The 22,196-nt window shown below is 36.6% G+C and overlaps 2 protein-coding genes across 5 annotated transcripts in view; both read right to left on the bottom strand.

The window, feature by feature from the left end:
* LOC121189477 (GTPase IMAP family member 8-like) overlaps positions 1-22,196 on the bottom strand; it is a 118,216-nt gene that overhangs the window by 71,572 nt on the left and 24,448 nt on the right. The gene's annotated exons all lie outside the window — the stretch shown is intronic.
* Positions 19,511-21,575, bottom strand: LOC121189479 (heme-binding protein 2-like). Its single transcript, XM_041049633.1, has 4 exons — positions 21,357-21,575; positions 21,147-21,273; positions 20,353-20,521; positions 19,511-20,186 (listed from the first exon to the last, which is right to left on the bottom strand). Exons 1-4 carry the CDS (start codon positions 21,483-21,485, stop codon positions 20,015-20,017), a joined length of 597 nt encoding a protein of 198 aa, XP_040905567.1. The 5' UTR covers positions 21,486-21,575; the 3' UTR covers positions 19,511-20,014.

Raw genomic sequence — 22,196 nt, 5'->3', positions numbered from 1 at the left:
TTGGCACTTTTGGAGGCCATACTAAAGTATGACTATTTTTGGCCCATTTTGACGCCATACTATACTATGACGTTTTTTGGCACTTTTTGAGGCCATACTAAAGTATGACTTTTTTTGGCCCATTTTGACGCCATACTATACTATGACGTTTTTTGGCACTTTTTGAGGCCATACTAAAGTATGACTTTTTTTGGCCCATTTTGACGTCATACTATACTATGACGTTTTTTGGCCCTTTTTGAGGCCATACTAAAGTATGACTTTTTTTGGCCCATTTTGACGCCATACTATACTATGACGTTTTTTGGCACTTTTGGAGGCCATACTAAAGTATGACTATTTTTGGCCCATTTTGACGCCATACTATACTATGACGTTTTTTGGCACTTTTTGAGGCCATACTAAAGTATGACTTTTTTTGGCCCATTTTGACGCCATACTATACTATGACGTTTTTTATGACTTTTTGAGGTCATACTAAAGTATGACTTTTTTTGGCCCATTTTGACGCCATACTATACTATGACGTTTTTTGGCACTTTTTGAGGCCATACTAAAGTATGACTTTTTTTGGCCCATTTTGACGCCATAGTATACTATGACGTTTTTTATGACTTTTTGAGGTCATACTAAAGTATGACTTTTTTTGGCCCATTTTGACGCCATACTATACTATGACGTTTTTTGGCACTTTTTGAGGCCATACTAAAGTATGACTTTTTTTGTCCCATTTTGACGCCATACTATACTATGACGTTTTTTATGACTTTTTGAGGCCATACTAAAGTATGACTTTTTTTGGCCCATTTTGACGCCATACTATACTATGACGTTTTTTATGACTTTTTGAGGCCATACTAAAGTATGACTTTTTTTGGCCCATTTTGACGCCATACTATACTATGACGTTTTTTATGACTTTTTGAGGCCATACTATACTAAGACTTTTTTTGGCCCATTTTGACGCCATACTATACTATGACGTTTTTTGGCACTTTTGGAGGCCATACTAAAGTATGACTTTTTTTGGCCCATTTTGACGCCATACTATACTATGACGTTTTTTGGCACTTTTTGAGGCCATACTAAAGTATGACTGTTTTTGGCCCATTTTGACGCCATACTATACTATGACGTTTTTTGGCACTTTTGGAGGCCATACTAAAGTATGACTTTTTTTGGCCCATTTTGACGCCATACTATACTATGACGTTTTTTATGACTTTTTGAGGCCATACTAAAGTATGACTTTTTTTGGCCCATTTTGACGCCATACTATACTATGACGTTTTTTATGACTTTTTGAGGCCATACTAAAGTATGACTTTTTTTGGCCCATTTTGACGCCATACTATACTATGACGTTTTTTATGACTTTTTGAGGCCATACTAAAGTATGACTTTTTTTGGCCCATTTTGGAGGCCATACTAAAGTATGACTTTTTTTGGCCCATTTTGACGCCATACTATACTATGACGTTTTTTGGCACTTTTTGAGGCCATACTAAAGTATGACTTTTTTTGGCCCATTTTGACGCCATACTATACTATGACGTTTTTTATGACTTTTGGAGGCCATACTAAAGTATGACTTTTTTTGGCCCATTTTGACGCCATACTATACTATGACGTTTTTTATGACTTTTTGAGGCCACACTAAAGTATGACTTTTTTTGGCCCATTTTGACGCCATACTATACTATGACGTTTTTTGGCACTTTTTGAGGCCATACTAAAGTATGACTTTTTTTTGGCCCATTTTGACGCCATACTATACTATGACGTTTTTTGGCACTTTTTGAGGCCATACTAAAGTATGACTTTTTTTGGCCCATTTTGACGCCATACTATACTATGACGTTTTTTGGCACTTTTTGAGGCCATACTATACTAATACTTTTTTTGGCCCATTTTGACGCCATACTATACTATGACGTTTTTTGGCACTTTTGGAGGTCATACTAAAGTATGACTTTTTTTGGCCCATTTTGACGCCATACTATACTATGACGTTTTTTATGACTTTTTGAGGCCATACTAAAGTATGACTTTTTTTGGCCCATTTTGACGCCATACTATACTATGACGTTTTTTATGACTTTTGGAGGCCATACTAAAGTATGACTTTTTTTGGCCCATTTTGACGCCATACTATACTATGACGTTTTTTATGACTTTTTGAGGCCATACTAAAGTATGACTTTTTTTGGCCCATTTTGACGCCATACTATACTATGACGTTTTTTGGCACTTTTTGAGGCCATACTAAAGTATGACTTTTTTTTGGCCCATTTTGACGCCATACTATACTATGACGTTTTTTGGCACTTTTTGAGGCCATACTAAAGTATGACTTTTTTTGGCCCATTTTGACGCCATACTATACTATGACGTTTTTTGGCACTTTTTGAGGCCATACTATACTAATACTTTTTTTGGCCCATTTTGACGCCATAATATACTATGACGTTTTTTGGCACTTTTGGAGGCCATACTATACTAAGACTTTTTTTGGCCCATTTTGACGCCATACTATACTATGACGTTTTTTGGAACTTTTGGAGGTCATACTAAAGTATGACTTTTTTTGGCCCATTTTGACGCCATACTATACTATGACGTTTTTTGGCACTTTTTGAGGCCATACTAAAGTATGACTATTTTTGGCCCATTTTGACGCCATACTATACTATGACGTTTTTTGGCACTTTTTGAGGCCATACTATACTAAGACTTTTTTTGGCCCATTTTGACGCCATACTATACTATGACGTTTTTTGGCACTTTTGGAGGCCATACTATACTAAGACTTTTTTTGGCCCATTTTGACGCCATACTATACTATGACGTTTTTTATGACTTTTTGAGGCCATACTAAAGTATGACTATTTTTGGCCCATTTTGACGCCATACTATACTATGACGTTTTTTGGCACTTTTTGAGGCCATACTATACTAAGAGTTTTTTTGGCCCATTTTGACGCCATACTATACTATGATGTTTTTTGGCACTTTTGGAGGCCATACTAAAGTATGACTTTTTTTGGCCCATTTTGACGCCATACTATACTATGACGTTTTTTATGACTTTTTGAGGCCATACTAAAGTATGACTTTTTTTGGCCCATTTTGACGCCATACTATACTATGACGTTTTTTGGCACTTTTGGAGGCCATACTAAAGTATGACTTTTTTTGGCCCATTTTGACGCCATACTATACTATGACGTTTTTTGGCACTTTTGGAGGCCATACTAAAGTATGACTTTTTTTGGCCCATTTTGACACCATACTATACTATGACGTTTTTTGGCACTTTTGGAGGCCATACTAAAGTATGACTTTTTTTGGCCCTTTCTGACGCCATACTATACTATGACGTTTTTTGGCACTTTTTGAGGCCATACTAAAGTATGACTTTTTTTGGCCCATTTTGACGCCATACTATACTATGACGTTTTTTTGGCACTTTTTGAGGCCATACTATACTAATACTTTTTTTGGCCCATTTTGACGCCATACTATACTATGACGTTTTTTGGCACTTTTGGAGGCCATACTATACTAAGACTTTTTTTGGCCCATTTTGACGCCATACTATACTATGACGTTTTTTGGCACTTTTGGAGGTCATACTAAAGTATGACTTTTTTTGGCCCATTTTGACGCCATACTATACTATGACGTTTTTTATGACTTTTTGAGGCCATACTAAAGTATGACTTTTTTTGGCCCATTTTGACGCCATACTATACTATGACGTTTTTTGGCACTTTTTGAGGCCATACTATACTAAGACTTTTTTTGGTCCATTTTGACGCCATACTATACTATGATGTTTTTTGGCACTTTTGGAGGCCATACTAAAGTATGACTTTTTTTGTCCCATTTTGACGCCATACTATACTATGACGTTTTTTATGACTTGTTGAGGCCATACTAAAGTATGACTTTTTTTGGCCCATTTTGACGCCATACTATACTATGACGTTTTTTATGACTTTTTGAGGCCATACTAAAGTATGACTTTTTTTGGCCCATTTTGACGCCATAGTATACTATGACATTTTTTGGCACTTTTTGAGGCCATACTAAAGTATGACTTTTTTTGGCCCATTTTGACGCCATACTATACTATGACGTTTTTTGGCACTTTTTGAGGCCATACTAAAGTATGACTTTTTTTGGCCCATTTTGACGCCATACTATACTATGACGTTTTTTGGCACTTTTGGAGGCCATACTAAAGTATGACTATTTTTGGCCCATTTTGACGCCATACTATACTATGACGTTTTTTGGCACTTTTTGAGGCCATACTATACTAAGACTTTTTTTGGCCCATTTTGACGCCATACTATACTATGACGTTTTTTGGCACTTTTGGAGGCCATACTATACTAAGACTTTTTTTGGCCCATTTTGACGCCATACTATACTATGACGTTTTTTATGACTTTTTGAGGCCATACTAAAGTATGACTATTTTTGGCCCATTTTGACGCCATACTATACTATGACGTTTTTTGGCACTTTTTGAGGCCATACTATACTAAGAGTTTTTTTGGCCCATTTTGACGCCATACTATACTATGATGTTTTTTGGCACTTTTGGAGGCCATACTAAAGTATGACTTTTTTTGGCCCATTTTGACGCCATACTATACTATGACGTTTTTTGGCACTTTTGGAGGCCATACTAAAGTATGACTTTTTTTGGCCCATTTTGACGCCATACTATACTATGACGTTTTTTGGCACTTTTGGAGGCCATACTAAAGTATGACTTTTTTTGGCCCATTTTGACACCATACTATACTATGACGTTTTTTGGCACTTTTGGAGGCCATACTAAAGTATGACTTTTTTTGGCCCTTTCTGACGCCATACTATACTATGACGTTTTTTGGCACTTTTTGAGGCCATACTAAAGTATGACTTTTTTTGGCCCATTTTGACGCCATACTATACTATGACGTTTTTTGGCACTTTTTGAGGCCATACTATACTAATACTTTTTTTGGCCCATTTTGACGCCATACTATACTATGACGTTTTTTGGCACTTTTGGAGGCCATACTATACTAAGACTTTTTTTGGCCCATTTTGACGCCATACTATACTATGACGTTTTTTGGCACTTTTGGAGGTCATACTAAAGTATGACTTTTTTTGGCCCATTTTGACGCCATACTATACTATGACGTTTTTTGGCACTTTTGGAGGCCACACTATACTAAGACTTTTTTTGGCCCATTTTGATGCCATACTATACTATGACGTTTTTTGGCACTTTTTGAGGCCATACTAAAGTATGACTTTTTTTGGCCCATTTTGACGCCATACTATACTATGACGTTTTTTGGCACTTTTGGAGGCCATACTAAACTATGACTTTTTTTGGCCCATTTTGACGCCATACTATACTATGACGTTTTTTAAGACTTTTTGAGGCCATACTAAAGTATGACTTTTTTTTGGCCCATTTTGACGCCATACTATACTATGACGTTTTTTGGCACTTTTGGAGGCCATACTAAAGTATGACTGTTTTTGGCCCATTTTGACGCCATACTATACTATGACGTTTTTTGGCACTTTTGGAGGCCATACTAAAGTATGACTCTTTTTGGCCCATTTTGACGCCATACTATACTATGACGTTTTTTGGCACTTTTGGAGGCCATACTAAAGTATGACTATTTTTGGCCCATTTTGACGCCATACTATACTATGACGTTTTTTGGCACTTTTTGAGGCCATACTATACTAAGACTTTTTTTGGCCCATTTTGACGCCATACTATACTATGATGTTTTTTGGCACTTTTGGAGGCCATACTAAAGTATGACTTTTTTTGGCCCATTTTGACGCCATACTATACTATGACGTTTTTTATGACTTTTTGAGGTCATACTAAAGTATGACTTTTTTTGGCCCATTTTGACGCCATACTATACTATGACGTTTTTTGGCACTTTTGGAGGCCATACTAAAGTATGACTATTTTTGGCCCATTTTGACGCCATACTATACTATGACGTTTTTTGGCACTTTTTGAGGCCATACTAAAGTATGACTTTTTTTGGCCCATTTTGACGCCATACTATACTATGACGTTTTTTGGCACTTTTTGAGGCCATACTAAAGTATGACTTTTTTTGGCCCATTTTGACGTCATACTATACTATGACGTTTTTTGGCCCTTTTTGAGGCCATACTAAAGTATGACTTTTTTTGGCCCATTTTGACGCCATACTATACTATGACGTTTTTTGGCACTTTTGGAGGCCATACTAAAGTATGACTATTTTTGGCCCATTTTGACGCCATACTATACTATGACGTTTTTTGGCACTTTTTGAGGCCATACTAAAGTATGACTTTTTTTGGCCCATTTTGACGCCATACTATACTATGACGTTTTTTATGACTTTTTGAGGTCATACTAAAGTATGACTTTTTTTGGCCCATTTTGACGCCATACTATACTATGACGTTTTTTGGCACTTTTTGAGGCCATACTAAAGTATGACTTTTTTTGGCCCATTTTGACGCCATAGTATACTATGACGTTTTTTATGACTTTTTGAGGTCATACTAAAGTATGACTTTTTTTGGCCCATTTTGACGCCATACTATACTATGACGTTTTTTGGCACTTTTTGAGGCCATACTAAAGTATGACTTTTTTTGTCCCATTTTGACGCCATACTATACTATGACGTTTTTTATGACTTTTTGAGGCCATACTAAAGTATGACTTTTTTTGGCCCATTTTGACGCCATACTATACTATGACGTTTTTTATGACTTTTTGAGGCCATACTATACTAAGACTTTTTTTGGCCCATTTTGACGCCATACTATACTATGACGTTTTTTGGCACTTTTGGAGGCCATACTAAAGTATGACTTTTTTTGGCCCATTTTGACGCCATACTATACTATGACGTTTTTTGGCACTTTTTGAGGCCATACTAAAGTATGACTGTTTTTGGCCCATTTTGACGCCATACTATACTATGACGTTTTTTGGCACTTTTGGAGGCCATACTAAAGTATGACTTTTTTTGGCCCATTTTGACGCCATACTATACTATGACGTTTTTTATGACTTTTTGAGGCCATACTAAAGTATGACTTTTTTTGGCCCATTTTGACGCCATACTATACTATGACGTTTTTTATGACTTTTTGAGGCCATACTAAAGTATGACTTTTTTTGGCCCATTTTGACGCCATACTATACTATGACGTTTTTTATGACTTTTTGAGGCCATACTAAAGTATGACTTTTTTTGGCCCATTTTGGAGGCCATACTAAAGTATGACTTTTTTTGGCCCATTTTGACGCCATACTATACTATGACGTTTTTTGGCACTTTTTGAGGCCATACTAAAGTATGACTTTTTTTGGCCCATTTTGACGCCATACTATACTATGACGTTTTTTATGACTTTTGGAGGCCATACTAAAGTATGACTTTTTTTGGCCCATTTTGACGCCATACTATACTATGACGTTTTTTATGACTTTTTGAGGCCACACTAAAGTATGACTTTTTTTGGCCCATTTTGACGCCATACTATACTATGACGTTTTTTGGCACTTTTTGAGGCCATACTAAAGTATGACTTTTTTTTGGCCCATTTTGACGCCATACTATACTATGACGTTTTTTGGCACTTTTTGAGGCCATACTAAAGTATGACTTTTTTTGGCCCATTTTGACGCCATACTATACTATGACGTTTTTTGGCACTTTTTGAGGCCATACTATACTAATACTTTTTTTGGCCCATTTTGACGCCATACTATACTATGACGTTTTTTGGCACTTTTGGAGGTCATACTAAAGTATGACTTTTTTTGGCCCATTTTGACGCCATACTATACTATGACGTTTTTTATGACTTTTTGAGGCCATACTAAAGTATGACTTTTTTTGGCCCATTTTGACGCCATACTATACTATGACGTTTTTTATGACTTTTGGAGGCCATACTAAAGTATGACTTTTTTTGGCCCATTTTGACGCCATACTATACTATGACGTTTTTTATGACTTTTTGAGGCCATACTAAAGTATGACTTTTTTTGGCCCATTTTGACGCCATACTATACTATGACGTTTTTTGGCACTTTTTGAGGCCATACTAAAGTATGACTTTTTTTTGGCCCATTTTGACGCCATACTATACTATGACGTTTTTTGGCACTTTTTGAGGCCATACTAAAGTATGACTTTTTTTGGCCCATTTTGACGCCATACTATACTATGACGTTTTTTGGCACTTTTTGAGGCCATACTATACTAATACTTTTTTTGGCCCATTTTGACGCCATAATATACTATGACGTTTTTTGGCACTTTTGGAGGCCATACTATACTAAGACTTTTTTTGGCCCATTTTGACGCCATACTATACTATGACGTTTTTTGGAACTTTTGGAGGTCATACTAAAGTATGACTTTTTTTGGCCCATTTTGACGCCATACTATACTATGACGTTTTTTGGCACTTTTTGAGGCCATACTAAAGTATGACTATTTTTGGCCCATTTTGACGCCATACTATACTATGACGTTTTTTGGCACTTTTTGAGGCCATACTATACTAAGACTTTTTTTGGCCCATTTTGACGCCATACTATACTATGACGTTTTTTGGCACTTTTGGAGGCCATACTATACTAAGACTTTTTTTGGCCCATTTTGACGCCATACTATACTATGACGTTTTTTATGACTTTTTGAGGCCATACTAAAGTATGACTATTTTTGGCCCATTTTGACGCCATACTATACTATGACGTTTTTTGGCACTTTTTGAGGCCATACTATACTAAGAGTTTTTTTGGCCCATTTTGACGCCATACTATACTATGATGTTTTTTGGCACTTTTGGAGGCCATACTAAAGTATGACTTTTTTTGGCCCATTTTGACGCCATACTATACTATGACGTTTTTTATGACTTTTTGAGGCCATACTAAAGTATGACTTTTTTTGGCCCATTTTGACGCCATACTATACTATGACGTTTTTTGGCACTTTTGGAGGCCATACTAAAGTATGACTTTTTTTGGCCCATTTTGACGCCATACTATACTATGACGTTTTTTGGCACTTTTGGAGGCCATACTAAAGTATGACTTTTTTTGGCCCATTTTGACACCATACTATACTATGACGTTTTTTGGCACTTTTGGAGGCCATACTAAAGTATGACTTTTTTTGGCCCTTTCTGACGCCATACTATACTATGACGTTTTTTGGCACTTTTTGAGGCCATACTAAAGTATGACTTTTTTTGGCCCATTTTGACGCCATACTATACTATGACGTTTTTTGGCACTTTTTGAGGCCATACTATACTAATACTTTTTTTGGCCCATTTTGACGCCATACTATACTATGACGTTTTTTGGCACTTTTGGAGGCCATACTATACTAAGACTTTTTTTGGCCCATTTTGACGCCATACTATACTATGACGTTTTTTGGCACTTTTGGAGGTCATACTAAAGTATGACTTTTTTTGGCCCATTTTGACGCCATACTATACTATGACGTTTTTTATGACTTTTTGAGGCCATACTAAAGTATGACTTTTTTTGGCCCATTTTGACGCCATACTATACTATGACGTTTTTTTATGACTTTTTGAGGCCATACTAAAGTATGACTTTTTTTGGCCCATTTTGATGCCATACTATACTATGACGTTTTTTGGCACTTTTTGAGGCCATACTAAAGTATGACTTTTTTTGGCCCATTTTGACGCCATACTATACTATGACGTTTTTTATGACTTTTTGAGGCCATACTAAAGTATGACTTTTTTTGGCCCATTTTGACGCCATACTATACTATGACGTTTTTTGGCACTTTTTGAGGCCATACTAAAGTATGACTTTTTTTGGCCCATTTTGACGTCATACTATACTATGACGTTTTTTGGCCCTTTTTGAGGCCATACTAAAGTATGACTTTTTTTGGCCCATTTTGACGCCATACTATACTATGACGTTTTTTATGACTTTTTGAGGCCATACTAAAGTATGACTTTTTTTGGCCCATTTTGACGCCATACTATACTATGACGTTTTTTGGCACTTTTGGAGGCCATACTAAAGTATGACTATTTTTGGCCCATTTTGACGCCATACTATACTATGACGTTTTGTATGACTTTTTGAGGCCATACTAAAGTATGACTTTTTTTGGCCCATTTTGGAGGCCATACTAAAGTATGACTTTTTTTGGCCCATTTTGACACCATACTATACTATGACGTTTTTTGGCACTTTTTGAGGCCATACTAAAGTATGACTTTTTTTGGCCCATTTTGACGCCATACTATACTATGACGTTTTTTATGACTTTTTGAGACCATACTAAAGTATGACTTTTTTTTGGCCCATTTTGACGCCATACTATACTATGACGTTTTTTGGCACTTTTGGAGGCCATACTAAAGTATGACTATTTTTGGCCCATTTTTACGCCATACTATACTATGACGTTTTTTGGCACTTTTTGAGGCCATACTAAAGTATGACTTTTTTTGTCCCATTTTGACGCCATACTATACTATGACGTTTTTTGGCACTTTTGGAGGCCATACTAAAGTATGACTTTTTTTGGCCCATTTTGACGCCATACTATACTATGACGTTTTTTATGACTTTTTGAGGCCATACTAAAGTATGACTTTTTTTGGCCCATTTTGACGCCATACTATACTATGACGTTTTTTGGCACTTTTGGAGGCCATACTAAAGTATGACTTTTTTTGGCCCATTTTGACGCCATACTATACTATGACGTTTTTTGGCACTTTTGGAGGCCATACTAAAGTATGACTTTTTTTGGCCCATTTTGATGCCATACTATACTATGACGTTTTTTATGGCTTTTGGAGGCCATACTAAAGTATGACTTTTTTTGGCCCATTTTGACGCCATACTATACTATGACGTTTTTTGGCACTTTTTGAGGCCATACTAAAGTATGACTTTTTTTGGCCCATTTTGACGCCATACTATACTATGACGTTTTTTGGCACTTTTGGAGGCCATACTAAAGTATGACTTTTTTTGGCCCATTTTGACGCCATACTATACTATGACGTTTTTTGGCACTTTTTGAGGCCATACTATACTAAGACTTTTTTTGGCCCATTTTGACGCCATACTATACTATGACGTTTTTTGGCACTTTTGGAGGCCATACTAAAGTATGACTTTTTTTGGCCCATTTTGACGCCATACTATACTATGACGTTTTTTGGCACTTTTTGAGGCCATACTAAAGTATGACTTTTTTTGGCCCATTTTGACGCCATACTATACTATGACGTTTTTTATGACTTTTTGAGGCCATACTAAAGTATGACTTTTTTTGGCCCATTTTGATGCCATACTATACTATGACGTTTTTTGGCACTTTTTGAGGCCATACTAAACTAATACTTTTTTTGGCCCATTTTGACGCCATACTATACTATGACGTTTTTTGGCACTTTTTGAGGCCATACTAAAGTATGACTTTTTTTGGCCCATTTTGACGCCATACTATACTATGACGTTTTTTGGCACTTTTGGAGGCCATACTAAAGTATGACTTTTTTTGGCCCATTTTGACGCCATACTATACTATGACGTTTTTTAAGACTTTTTGAGGCCATACTAAAGTATGACTTTTTTTTGGCCCATTTTGACGCCATACTATACTATGACGTTTTTTGGCACTTTTGGAGGCCATACTAAAGTATGACTATTTTTGGCCCATTTTTACGCCATACTATACTATGACGTTTTTTGGCACTTTTTGAGGCCATACTAAAGTATGACTTTTTTTGGCCCATTTTGACGCCATACTATACTATGACGTTTTTTCTGACTTTTTGAGGCCATACTAAAGTATGACTTTTTTTTTGGCCCATTTTGACGCCATACTATACTATGACGTTTTTTGGCACTTTTGGAGGCCATACTAAAGTATGACTTTTTTTGGCCCATTTTGACGCCATACTATACTATGACGTTTTTTGGCACTTTTGGAGGCCATACTAAAGTATGACTTTTTTTGGCCCATTTTGACGCCATACTATACTATGACGTTTTTTGGCACTTTTGGAGGCCATACTAAAGTATGACTTTTTTTGGCCCATTTTGACGCCATACTATACTATGACGTTTTTTGGCACTTTTGGAGGCCATACTAAAGTATGACTTTTTTTGGCCCATTTTGACGCCATACTATACTATGACGTTTTTTGGCACTTTTTGAGGCCATACTAAAGTATGACTTTTTTTGGCCCATTTTGATGCCATACTATACTATGACGTTTTTTATGGCTTTTGGAGGCCATACTAAAGTATGACTTTTTTTGGCCCATTTTGACACCATACTATACTATGACGTTTTTTGGCACTTTTTGAGGCCATACTAAAGTATGACTTTTTTTGGCCCATTTTGACGCCATACTATACTATGACGTTTTTTGGCACTTTTTGAGGCCATACTAAAGTATGACTTTTTTTGGCCCATTTTGACGCCATACTATACTATGACGTTTTTTGGCACTTTTTGAGGCCATACTAAAGTATGACTTTTTTTGGCCCATTTTGACGCCATACTATACTATGACGTTTTTTGGCACTTTTTGAGGCCATACTAAAGTATGACTTTTTTTGGCCCATTTTGACGCCATACTATACTATGACGTTTTTTGGCACTTTTGGAGGCCATACTAAAGTATGACTTTTTTTGGCCCATTTTGACGCCATACTATACTATGACGTTTTTTATGACTTTTTGAGGCCATACTTAAGTATGACTTTTTTTGGCCCATTTTGACGCCATACTATACTATGACGTTTTTTGGCACTTTTGGAGGCCATACTAAAGTATGACTTTTTTTGGCCCATTTTGACGCCATACTATACTATGATGTTTTTTGGCACTTTTTGAGGCCATACTATACTAAGACTTTTTTTGTCCCATTTTGACGCCATACTATACTATGATGTTTTTTGGCACTTTTTGAGGCCATACTAAAGTATGACTTTTTTTGGCCCATTTTGACGCCATACTATACTATGACGTTTTTTGGCACTTTTTGAGGCCATACTATACTAAGACTTTTTTTGGCCCATTTTGACGCCATACTATACTATGATGTTTTTTGGCACTTTTTGAGGCCATACTAAAGTATGACTTTTTTTGGCCCATTTTGACGCCATACTATACTATGACGTTTTTTGGCACTTTTTGAGGCCATACTATACTAAGACTTTTTTTGGCCCATTTTGACGCCATACTATACTATGACGTTTTTTGGCACTTTTTGAGGCCATACTAAAGTATGACTTTTTTTGGCCCATTTTGACGCCATACTATACTATGACGTTTTTTGGCACTTTTTGAGGCCATACTAAAGTATGACTTTTTTTGGCCCATTTTGACGCCATACTATACTATGACGTTTTTTGGCACTTTTTGAGGCCATACTAAAGTATGACTTTTTTTGGCCCATTTTGACGCCATACTATACTATGACGTTTTTTGGCACTTTTTGAGGCCATACTAAAGTATGACTTTTTTTGGCCCATTTTGACGCCATACTATACTATGACGTTTTTTGGCACTTTTTGAGGCCATACTAAAGTATGACTTTTTTTGGCCCATTTTGACGCCATACTATACTATGATGTTTTTTATGACTTTTTGAGGCCATACTAAAGTATGACTTTTTTTGGCCCATTTTGACGCCATACTATACTATGACGTTTTTTGGCACTTTTTGAGGCCATACTAAAGTATGACTTTTTTTGGCCCATTTTGACGCCATACTATACTATGACGTTTTTTGGCACTTTTTGAGGCCATACTATACTAAGACTTTTTTTGGCCCATTTTGACGCCATACTATACTATGATGTTTTTTGGCACTTTTTGAGGCCATACTAAAGTATGACTTTTTTTGGCCCATTTTGACGCCATACTATACTATGACGTTTTTTGGCACTTTTTGAGGCCATACTATACTAAGACTTTTTTTGGCCCATTTTGACGCCATACTATACTATGACGTTTTTTGGCACTTTTTTAGGCCATACTAAAGTATGACTTTTTTTGGCCCATTTTGACGCCATACTATACTATGACGTTTTTTGGCACTTTTTGAGGCCATACTAAAGTATGACTTTTTTTGGCCCATTTTGACGCCATACTATACTATGACGTTTTTTGGCACTTTTTGAGGCCATACTAAAGTATGACTTTTTTTGGCCCATTTTGACGCCATACTATACTATGACGTTTTTTATGACTTCTGGAGGCCATACTAAAGTATGACTTTTTTTGGCCCATTTTGACGCCATACTATACTATGACGTTTTTTATGACTTTTTGAGGCCATACTAAAGTATGACTTTTTTTGGCCCATTTTGACGCCATACTATACTATCATGTTTTTTGGCACTATTTTAGGCCATACTAAAGTATGACTTTTTTTGTCCCATTTTGACGCCATACTATACTATGATGTTTTTTGGCACTTTTTGAGGCCATACTAAAGTATGACTTTTTTTGGCCCATTTTGACGCCATACTATACTATGACGTTTTTTGAGGCCATACTAAAGTATGACTTTTTTTGGCCCATTTTGACACCATACTATACTATGACGTTTTTTTTATGACTTTTTGAGTCCATACTAAAGTATGACTTTTTTTGGCCCATTTTGACGCCATACTATACTATGACGTTTTTTGGCACTTTTTGAGGCCATACTAAAGTATGACTTTTTTTGGCCCATTTTGACGCCATACTATACTATGATGTTTTTTGGCTCTTTTGGAGGCCATACTAAAGTATGACTTTTTTTGGCCCATTTTGACGCCATACTATACTATGACGTTTTTTGGCACTTTTGGAGGCCATACTAAAGTATGACTTTTTTTGGCCCATTTTGACGCCATACTATACTATGACGTTTTTTATGACTTTTTGAGGCCATACTAAAGTATGACTTTTTTTGGCCCATTTTGACGCCATACTATACTATGACGTTTTTTATGACTTTTGGAGGCCATACTAAAGTAAGACTTTTTTGGGCCCATTTTGACGCCATACTACACTATGACGTTTTTTGGCACTTTTTGAGGCCATACTAAAGTATGACTTTTTTTGGCCCATTTTGACGCCATACTGTACTATGACGTTTTTTATGACTTTTTGAGGCCATACTAAAGTATGACTTTTTTTGGCCCATTTTGACGCCATACTATACTATGACCATTTTTATGACATTTTGAGGCCAAAATAAAGCATGACTTTTTTTGGCCGATTTTGACACTTTACTATACTATGACCATTTTTATGACATTTTAAGGCCAAAGAAAAGTATGACTTTTTTTGGCCAATTTTGACACCTTACTATACTATGACTATTTTTATGATATTTTGAGGCCAAAATAAAGTATGACGTTCTTTGGCCGATTTTGATGCCTTACTATACTATGACCATTTTTATGACATTTTGAGGCCATTCTGAAGTATGACTTTTTTGGCCCATTTTGACGCCTTATTATACTATGACCATTTTTTGACATTTTGAGGCCATTCTGAAGTGCAACTTTTTTGGGCCAGTTTTGTCGCCTTACTATACTATGACCATTTTTATGACATTTTGAGGCTAAAATAAAGTATGACTTTTTTGGGCCGATTTTGACTATGACCATTTTTATGACATTTTGAGGCCGTTCTGAAGTATGACTTATTTGGGCTGATATTGACGCCTTACTATACTATGACCATTTTTATGACATTTTGAGGCCGTTCTGAAGTATGACTTATTTGGGCTGATATTGACGCCTTACTATACTATGACCATTTTTTGACATTTTGAGGCCGTTCTGAAGTATGACTTATTTGGGCTGATTTTGACGCCATACTATACTATGACGTTTTTTTGGCACTTTTTGAGGCCATACTAAAGTATGACTTTTTTTGGCCCATTTTGACGCCATACTATACTATGACTTTTTTTGGCCCATTTTGATGCCATACTATACTATGACGTTTTTTGGCACTTTTTGAGGTCATACTAAAGTATGACTTTTTTTGGCCCATTTTGACGCCATACTATACTATGACGTTTTTAATGACTTTTTGAGGCCATACTAAAGTATGACTTTTTTTGGCCCATTTTGACGCCATACTATACTATGACGTTTTTTATGACTTTTGGAGGCCATACTAAAGTATGACTTTTTTTGGCCCATTTTGACGCCATACTATACTATGATGTTTTTTGGCACTTTTGGAGGCCATACTAAAGTATGACTTTTTTGGCCCATTTTGACGCCATACTATACTATGACGTTTTTTGGCACTTTTTGAGGCCATACTATACTAAGACTTTTTTTGGCCCATTTTGACGCCATACTATACTATGACGTTTTTTGGCACTTTTTGAGGCCATACTATACTAAGACTTTTTTTGGCCCATTTTGACGCCATACTATACTATGACGTTTTTTGGCACTATTTTAGGCCATACTAAAGTATGACTTTTTTTGGCCCATTTTGACGCCATACTATACTATGATGTTTTTTGGCACTTTTTGAGGCCATACTAAAGTATGACTTTTTTTGGCCCATTTTGACGCCATACTATACTATGACGTTTTTTGAGGCCATACTAAAGTATGACTTTTTTTGGCCCATTTTGACGCCATACTATACTATGACGTTTTTTATGACTTTTTGAGGTCAAAAAAAATTTTGACTTATTTGGGCCGATTTTGACGCCTTGCTATACTATGACCATTTTTATGACATTTTCTGGCCGTTCTGAAGTATGACTTATTTGGGCCGATTTTGACACCTTGCTATACTATGACCATTTTTATGATATTTTGAGGCCATTCTGAAGTATGACTTTTTTTGGCCCAATTTGACGCCTTACTATACTATGACCATTTTTATGACATTTTGAGGCCATTCTGAAATATGACTTTTTTTCGGACAATTTTGACACCTTACTATACTATGACCATTTTTTGACATTTTGAGGCCATTCTGAAGTGTGACATTTTTGGGCAGATTTTGACGCCTTAATATACTATGACCATTTTTATGACATTTTGAGGCCGTTCTGAAATATGACTTTTTTTTGCCAATTTTGACGCCTTACTATACTATGACCATTTTTATGATATTTTGAGGCCGTTCTGAATTATGACTTTTCCTGGCCGATTTTGACGCATTACTATACTATGACCATTTTTATGACATTTTGAGGCCAAAATAAAGCATGACTTTTTTTGGCCGATTTTGACACTTTACTATGCTATGATCATTTTTATGACATTTTGAGGCCAAAAAAAAGTATGACTTTTTTTGGCCCATTTTGACACCTTACTATACTATGACTATTTTTATGATATTTTGAGGCCAAAATAAAGTATGACGTTCTTTGGCCGATTTTGATGCCTTACTATACTATGACCATTTTTATGACATTTTGAGGCCATTCTGAAGTATGACTTTTTTCGGCCCATTTTGACGCCTTATTATACTATGACCATTTTTTGACATTTTGAGGCCATTCTGAAGTGCAACTTTTTTGGGCCAGTTTTGTCGCCTTACTATACTATGACCATTTTTATGACATTTTGAGGCTAAAATAAAGTATGACTTTTTTGGGCCGATTTTGACTATGACCATTTTTATGACATTTTGAGGCCGTTCTGAAGTATGACTTATTTGGGCTGATATTGACGCCTTACTATACTATGACCATTTTTATGACATTTTGAGGCCGTTCTGAAGTATGACTTATTTGGGCTGATATTGACGCCTTACTATACTATGACCATTTTTATGACATTTTGAGGCCGTTCTGAAGTATGACTTATTTGGGCTGATTTTGACATCTTACTATACTATGACGTTTTTTGGCACTTTTTGAGGCCAAAATAAAGTATGACTTTTTTTGGCCAATTTTGACGTCCTACTATAGTATGACCATTTTTATGACATTTTGAGGCCTAAAGAAAGTATGACTTTTTTTGGCCGATTTTGACATACTACTATGCTATGACCATTTTTATGACATTTTGAGGTCGTTCTGAAATGGCCAACATAGCACATTATAGGTTATACTTACCACAGGACATTTCTTATTCAAATGTGGAAGTAACAGCCAGTAAAATACACAATGACAATCTTTTGCACTGCTTTAATTTTCAGTCTGTTTTTTGATCTTTGAGTCTTTTCATTCCATCAGTAATTCGTATTGTTCCTTACTATCAGGCTGATGTCTTCGTGCCAAGAGTAAAACCAGTTATGCTGTAGCAGTGGGAAGCATTGCTAAGTAAAAACATCTTCAAGTACACTCCCTGTTTGGACTTGATCCTGTGTTTCACTTTCAGATTGCTCACTATGATGTTTATTTTTTCACCACAGATTTCTTCTAACTGCAGCAGCCACAGCTCAACAAATTTCATAAAGTTTGAGGCAAGAGCTTTGTTCTAACTGGCTAAAGTTTGTTTTTCCACAATCAAAGACAAGAAATTGTTTTCTTACAAACCTGCAGGTTGTACTCTCTGTCCCCTCATCAACAGCAGGTTTACATCTCATTAAAATGTCTGCAACCTTGTACTTTTATTATTTTAACTTAATTTATTTTGATTTTATGATCTCTTTGATCAATTATTTAAAAAAGAGCATTTTTATACATTACCCAAGAGTACAAGTTGTTAAAATTGCCTCCACCTTGACAGCTATGAAAATGCTGCTTACATGTTCACACAAATCTGTAATAATATTCCAATATGATCCATAAAACTCTCTGTGTAGCTAGCTTCAGTCTGTTATATATAGATATATAAACAGATGTGCTTAGATTCTTCTTCAGTGTCTGCTACAAAACACTGAACTGAGTCATTTTCTGAGCACTTTCATGCTTTGCTTCTAGTTCTTAAAGTAGAGTTTTATCAATGAACACAGGGTTTAATTTGTAAGAGAGTATTTCTTTTTCACTGTGGTGTCATTGTTTGTTACTTCATACATTTTCCCAACATGATAGGACATGTTGTAGAGCACTCTCAGCTGAAAAAATTATGTAATTCAGCTTTGTCACACTTACAGAGGAAAGATGTCAAAATCAAATCAATCTTTGGAGCCTACTCAAATCATTGCTTATGTTTCAGTCTCATCTACAGCACCATCTAGTGTTACACTCCAAATATTACACTCTCAGTGAGCCTGGCTGCAGTGGAATCCAGTTGATATATTTTTAAGTACATTTCTCCATAGTAATGATCATTTGTTTGCTTGGAAAATTGCTTTATTTTTATTTTTATTTATTATTTGTTCAACAAATATACATGCTATTTTTCATCACGTTTTTAAACAGTATAGAAAAATGAACGTGGGAAAAAAGCAAAGAAACAAAAACTTTGATCCCATTGCCCACCACTTTCTTCCTGCTTAAAAAATAAATGTTAAAACGAAACATTTAAAACTAAATTAAAGACTTATGTCGGGACTCTGCTCTTGATTCATGAGGAGATTTAGAACAACCACATCTTAAATAAAGACTGACAGTTTCCTGATTTCTGACTCCTATCCTATTCAGCGTGACACGTTTTTAACCAAAAGATTCAAAACTGTCAACTGTACTTTTTAAAATTTCCAGCAGAAGCTTCATGAGACCACAGAAAAAGGAGAAACATTCCTCAGACGGGTTTTCATTATGCAACTGAAGAATCTTGAGCGTGTCTGTCTGTTGACTGGACACATGATGTCTGTTTGTTTCAGCACTGAGGCAGAATGCAGAATTTGTGAAAAGTGCCTGTGATTCTGTTGCGTTTTACTTAGCTTTCTATCAGAAAAGTGGAGCTTGATTCAGAGGATAAATACAGAGAAGGCACAGTGATTGTGTGATGAACAGTTTACTGTGTTACAGGTGATGTCACCTGTTGTCGTCAGGCAGCGTAGATCCAGATCTCGTTGTGGTGATGAAGAGAGAGGTAGGGATCATAGCCAGCCCCGGTGTAAGTGTGGGGGTCAAAGCTTTTCCCAGCTTTGTTCAAGGCCTCACGAAGCATCTCCATGTTGTCTTGACCGCTCCTGATGCTCGGAGCACCATCGAACACTCTTTTATATGAGGGGGAAACAACGACAACATTATGATCACAGTCAGTTTCAGGTTACATCAAATGCTGTTTGGTTCCCTCTGTCCCTCTGTTTTCTGCATTTACCTTCTCTGCTGTCTGTTTCTGTGAATGTTAAAAATCATTAAAGACAACAGTGACTTGCTCACCTGACATAGACAGTGGCCTCAGGTCTGCTTTGCAGCTTGACTGATGGATCAGTGTTTTCAGGCTTTGTTGTTCCAGGAGGAAGAAACCAGGACATGGACAAATCAGGACCGTCTCCTCCTTCTGTGATGGTGATCAGTGCGGGCCAGGAGTCAACAGGGATCTCATAACCTGGACCAAACAAACACGGCACAGAATGGCAAGAAGCTTTACAGAACTGTACAACACTGCAGGAAGACAAACAAGCTTTGAAGATAACCACACACTGGTTTGTAACATCAGCAGTTGCAAAACTTGGAACATTTCTTGACATTTCTTGAGTTCCTTTAAAAAAAAGTGCAAATTCACAGATTTCTCTGAGGCAGATTAAAATGTTTCTAAAAATTTTCTCAAATCTTATTTGATTTTGAAGATTTGTAGAATGCAAAGTGTGAATTCTTCTTTAAAAATAAACGTGTATAAATTCACACATTTCTCAGAAGTAAAAGTTGAAGAACTTCAAAAAGTTCTTGGAAGCACAACTTCTCACACCTTTCTGGTGTGTTTTATATAATGCTGCCTTTAAGTGGATTGTTATTCCATTCTTCATCATTTTGCTCTGTGGGAATAATACACCTTATCCATTTACAGAGATCTTGGCTTGATTTCCCTCACTTGAGATGCAGGGACAGTTACAGTGATATATTCCAGTTTTACTTGTTAAACCATAGCACATAATTTACATCGATGTGTGTTCAAATTGGTAATTAGCATCACAAAGCCCCTGCATGAGTGAAACCTCTGGTATCAGACTGACCTGCATCCTTCTGTCTCTGGCAGTAATCCTTCAGCCTTGAGCTTGCTGCCATCACATCACCATCCATAGCGCTCTCTATCTTGGTGGTAATCCAGTCAGTGGCCACATACAAACGCTCCTCAAAGTCCTGCACATAACAGAAGCATAAAACTGTTTACTCGAAAAGGAGCATACCAGAGCTGTGTGTGCGTTAACTGCTCTGAAACCTACCTGGTTTGTAGCAACTAGTTTGTATTGAGGACATTGTTGCTGATGGCAAAAGTCCGGAGCCGTCCAGGCATGTCCTTCGCAGACCAACACCAGGATGAGAGCTACAAGCACAGGCAGAGGCTGTTCCATCCTCCTGGACTCTCTGAGAGACTCCACAGATGCAGCTGCTGAAGCACCACTGCTGCTTTAAACCAAACGTTAATGTCACATCTCAGGTTTACCAGTCGATCAGGTCGTGCAGGTAATCCCACATTATTCCTCCTCCCTGGGAGGAAGAGAGAGGACTTCACTTTGTCACAGTCACTCACTGTGCTCACTGCAAACTGAGCATCAGATAGATAGATATTGATGAACAGGCCACGCCTACAATCATCAATCAATATGATGCCTCAGGTACATGTTTTTGGTATGTGGTTCCCAGAGACGGCCTGAAAATTTCAATATTTTTAAATTGATGGCAGCCATGTTGTTAAACTGATCTTGCCCATTTATGGTCCCACTGTGTCTCTCAGTCCTGAAATGCTGTGAGTCAGATTTGGAAAATCAGGAAGTAGAACACTGTGTTTTCACATCATGCAAATTAGGAAAAAAAAAATGTTTATCTGTCAGAGTGTCAAATAAAAATGTTTAAACAAGGTGTGAATGCTTTCTTCAAAATACCAAATTGGATATGATGAAATTAGAGATGGAGAGGTTTGATGCCATCCACTCAGCCACTCCAACCCTCACTGCTCTTTGCTGGGTGCCAACACATGACCAGACTGTTGCTTTACCCGGGAGAGACAGGATTCTATCACACATCCAATGTACCATGTCAGACATTGGTTGTCTGGCACATTG

Source organism: Toxotes jaculatrix, chromosome 11 (assembly GCF_017976425.1).
Source record: "Toxotes jaculatrix isolate fToxJac2 chromosome 11, fToxJac2.pri, whole genome shotgun sequence".
Classification (NCBI taxonomy): Eukaryota; Metazoa; Chordata; class Actinopteri; family Toxotidae; genus Toxotes; species Toxotes jaculatrix.
Note: the sequence above shows the minus strand (reverse complement) of the source record. Positions and strands in the feature narration are given on the sequence as shown.

Bases quoted from the DNA above. Each gene is read 5' to 3' on its own strand.
- LOC121189479 (XM_041049633.1), bottom strand. From the start codon at position 21,485: ATGGAACAGCCTCTGCCTGTGCTTGTAGCTCTCATCCTGGTGTTGGTC. The intron at 20,522-21,146 runs GTCAGTCTGATA...TGTTTGGTCCAG, and splicing joins CCAGAGACAGAAGGATGCAG to GTTATGAGATCCCTGTTGAC. The intron at 20,187-20,352 runs GTGAGCAAGTCA...CTCATATAAAAG, and splicing joins GAGGCCACTGTCTATGTCAG to AGTGTTCGATGGTGCTCCGA.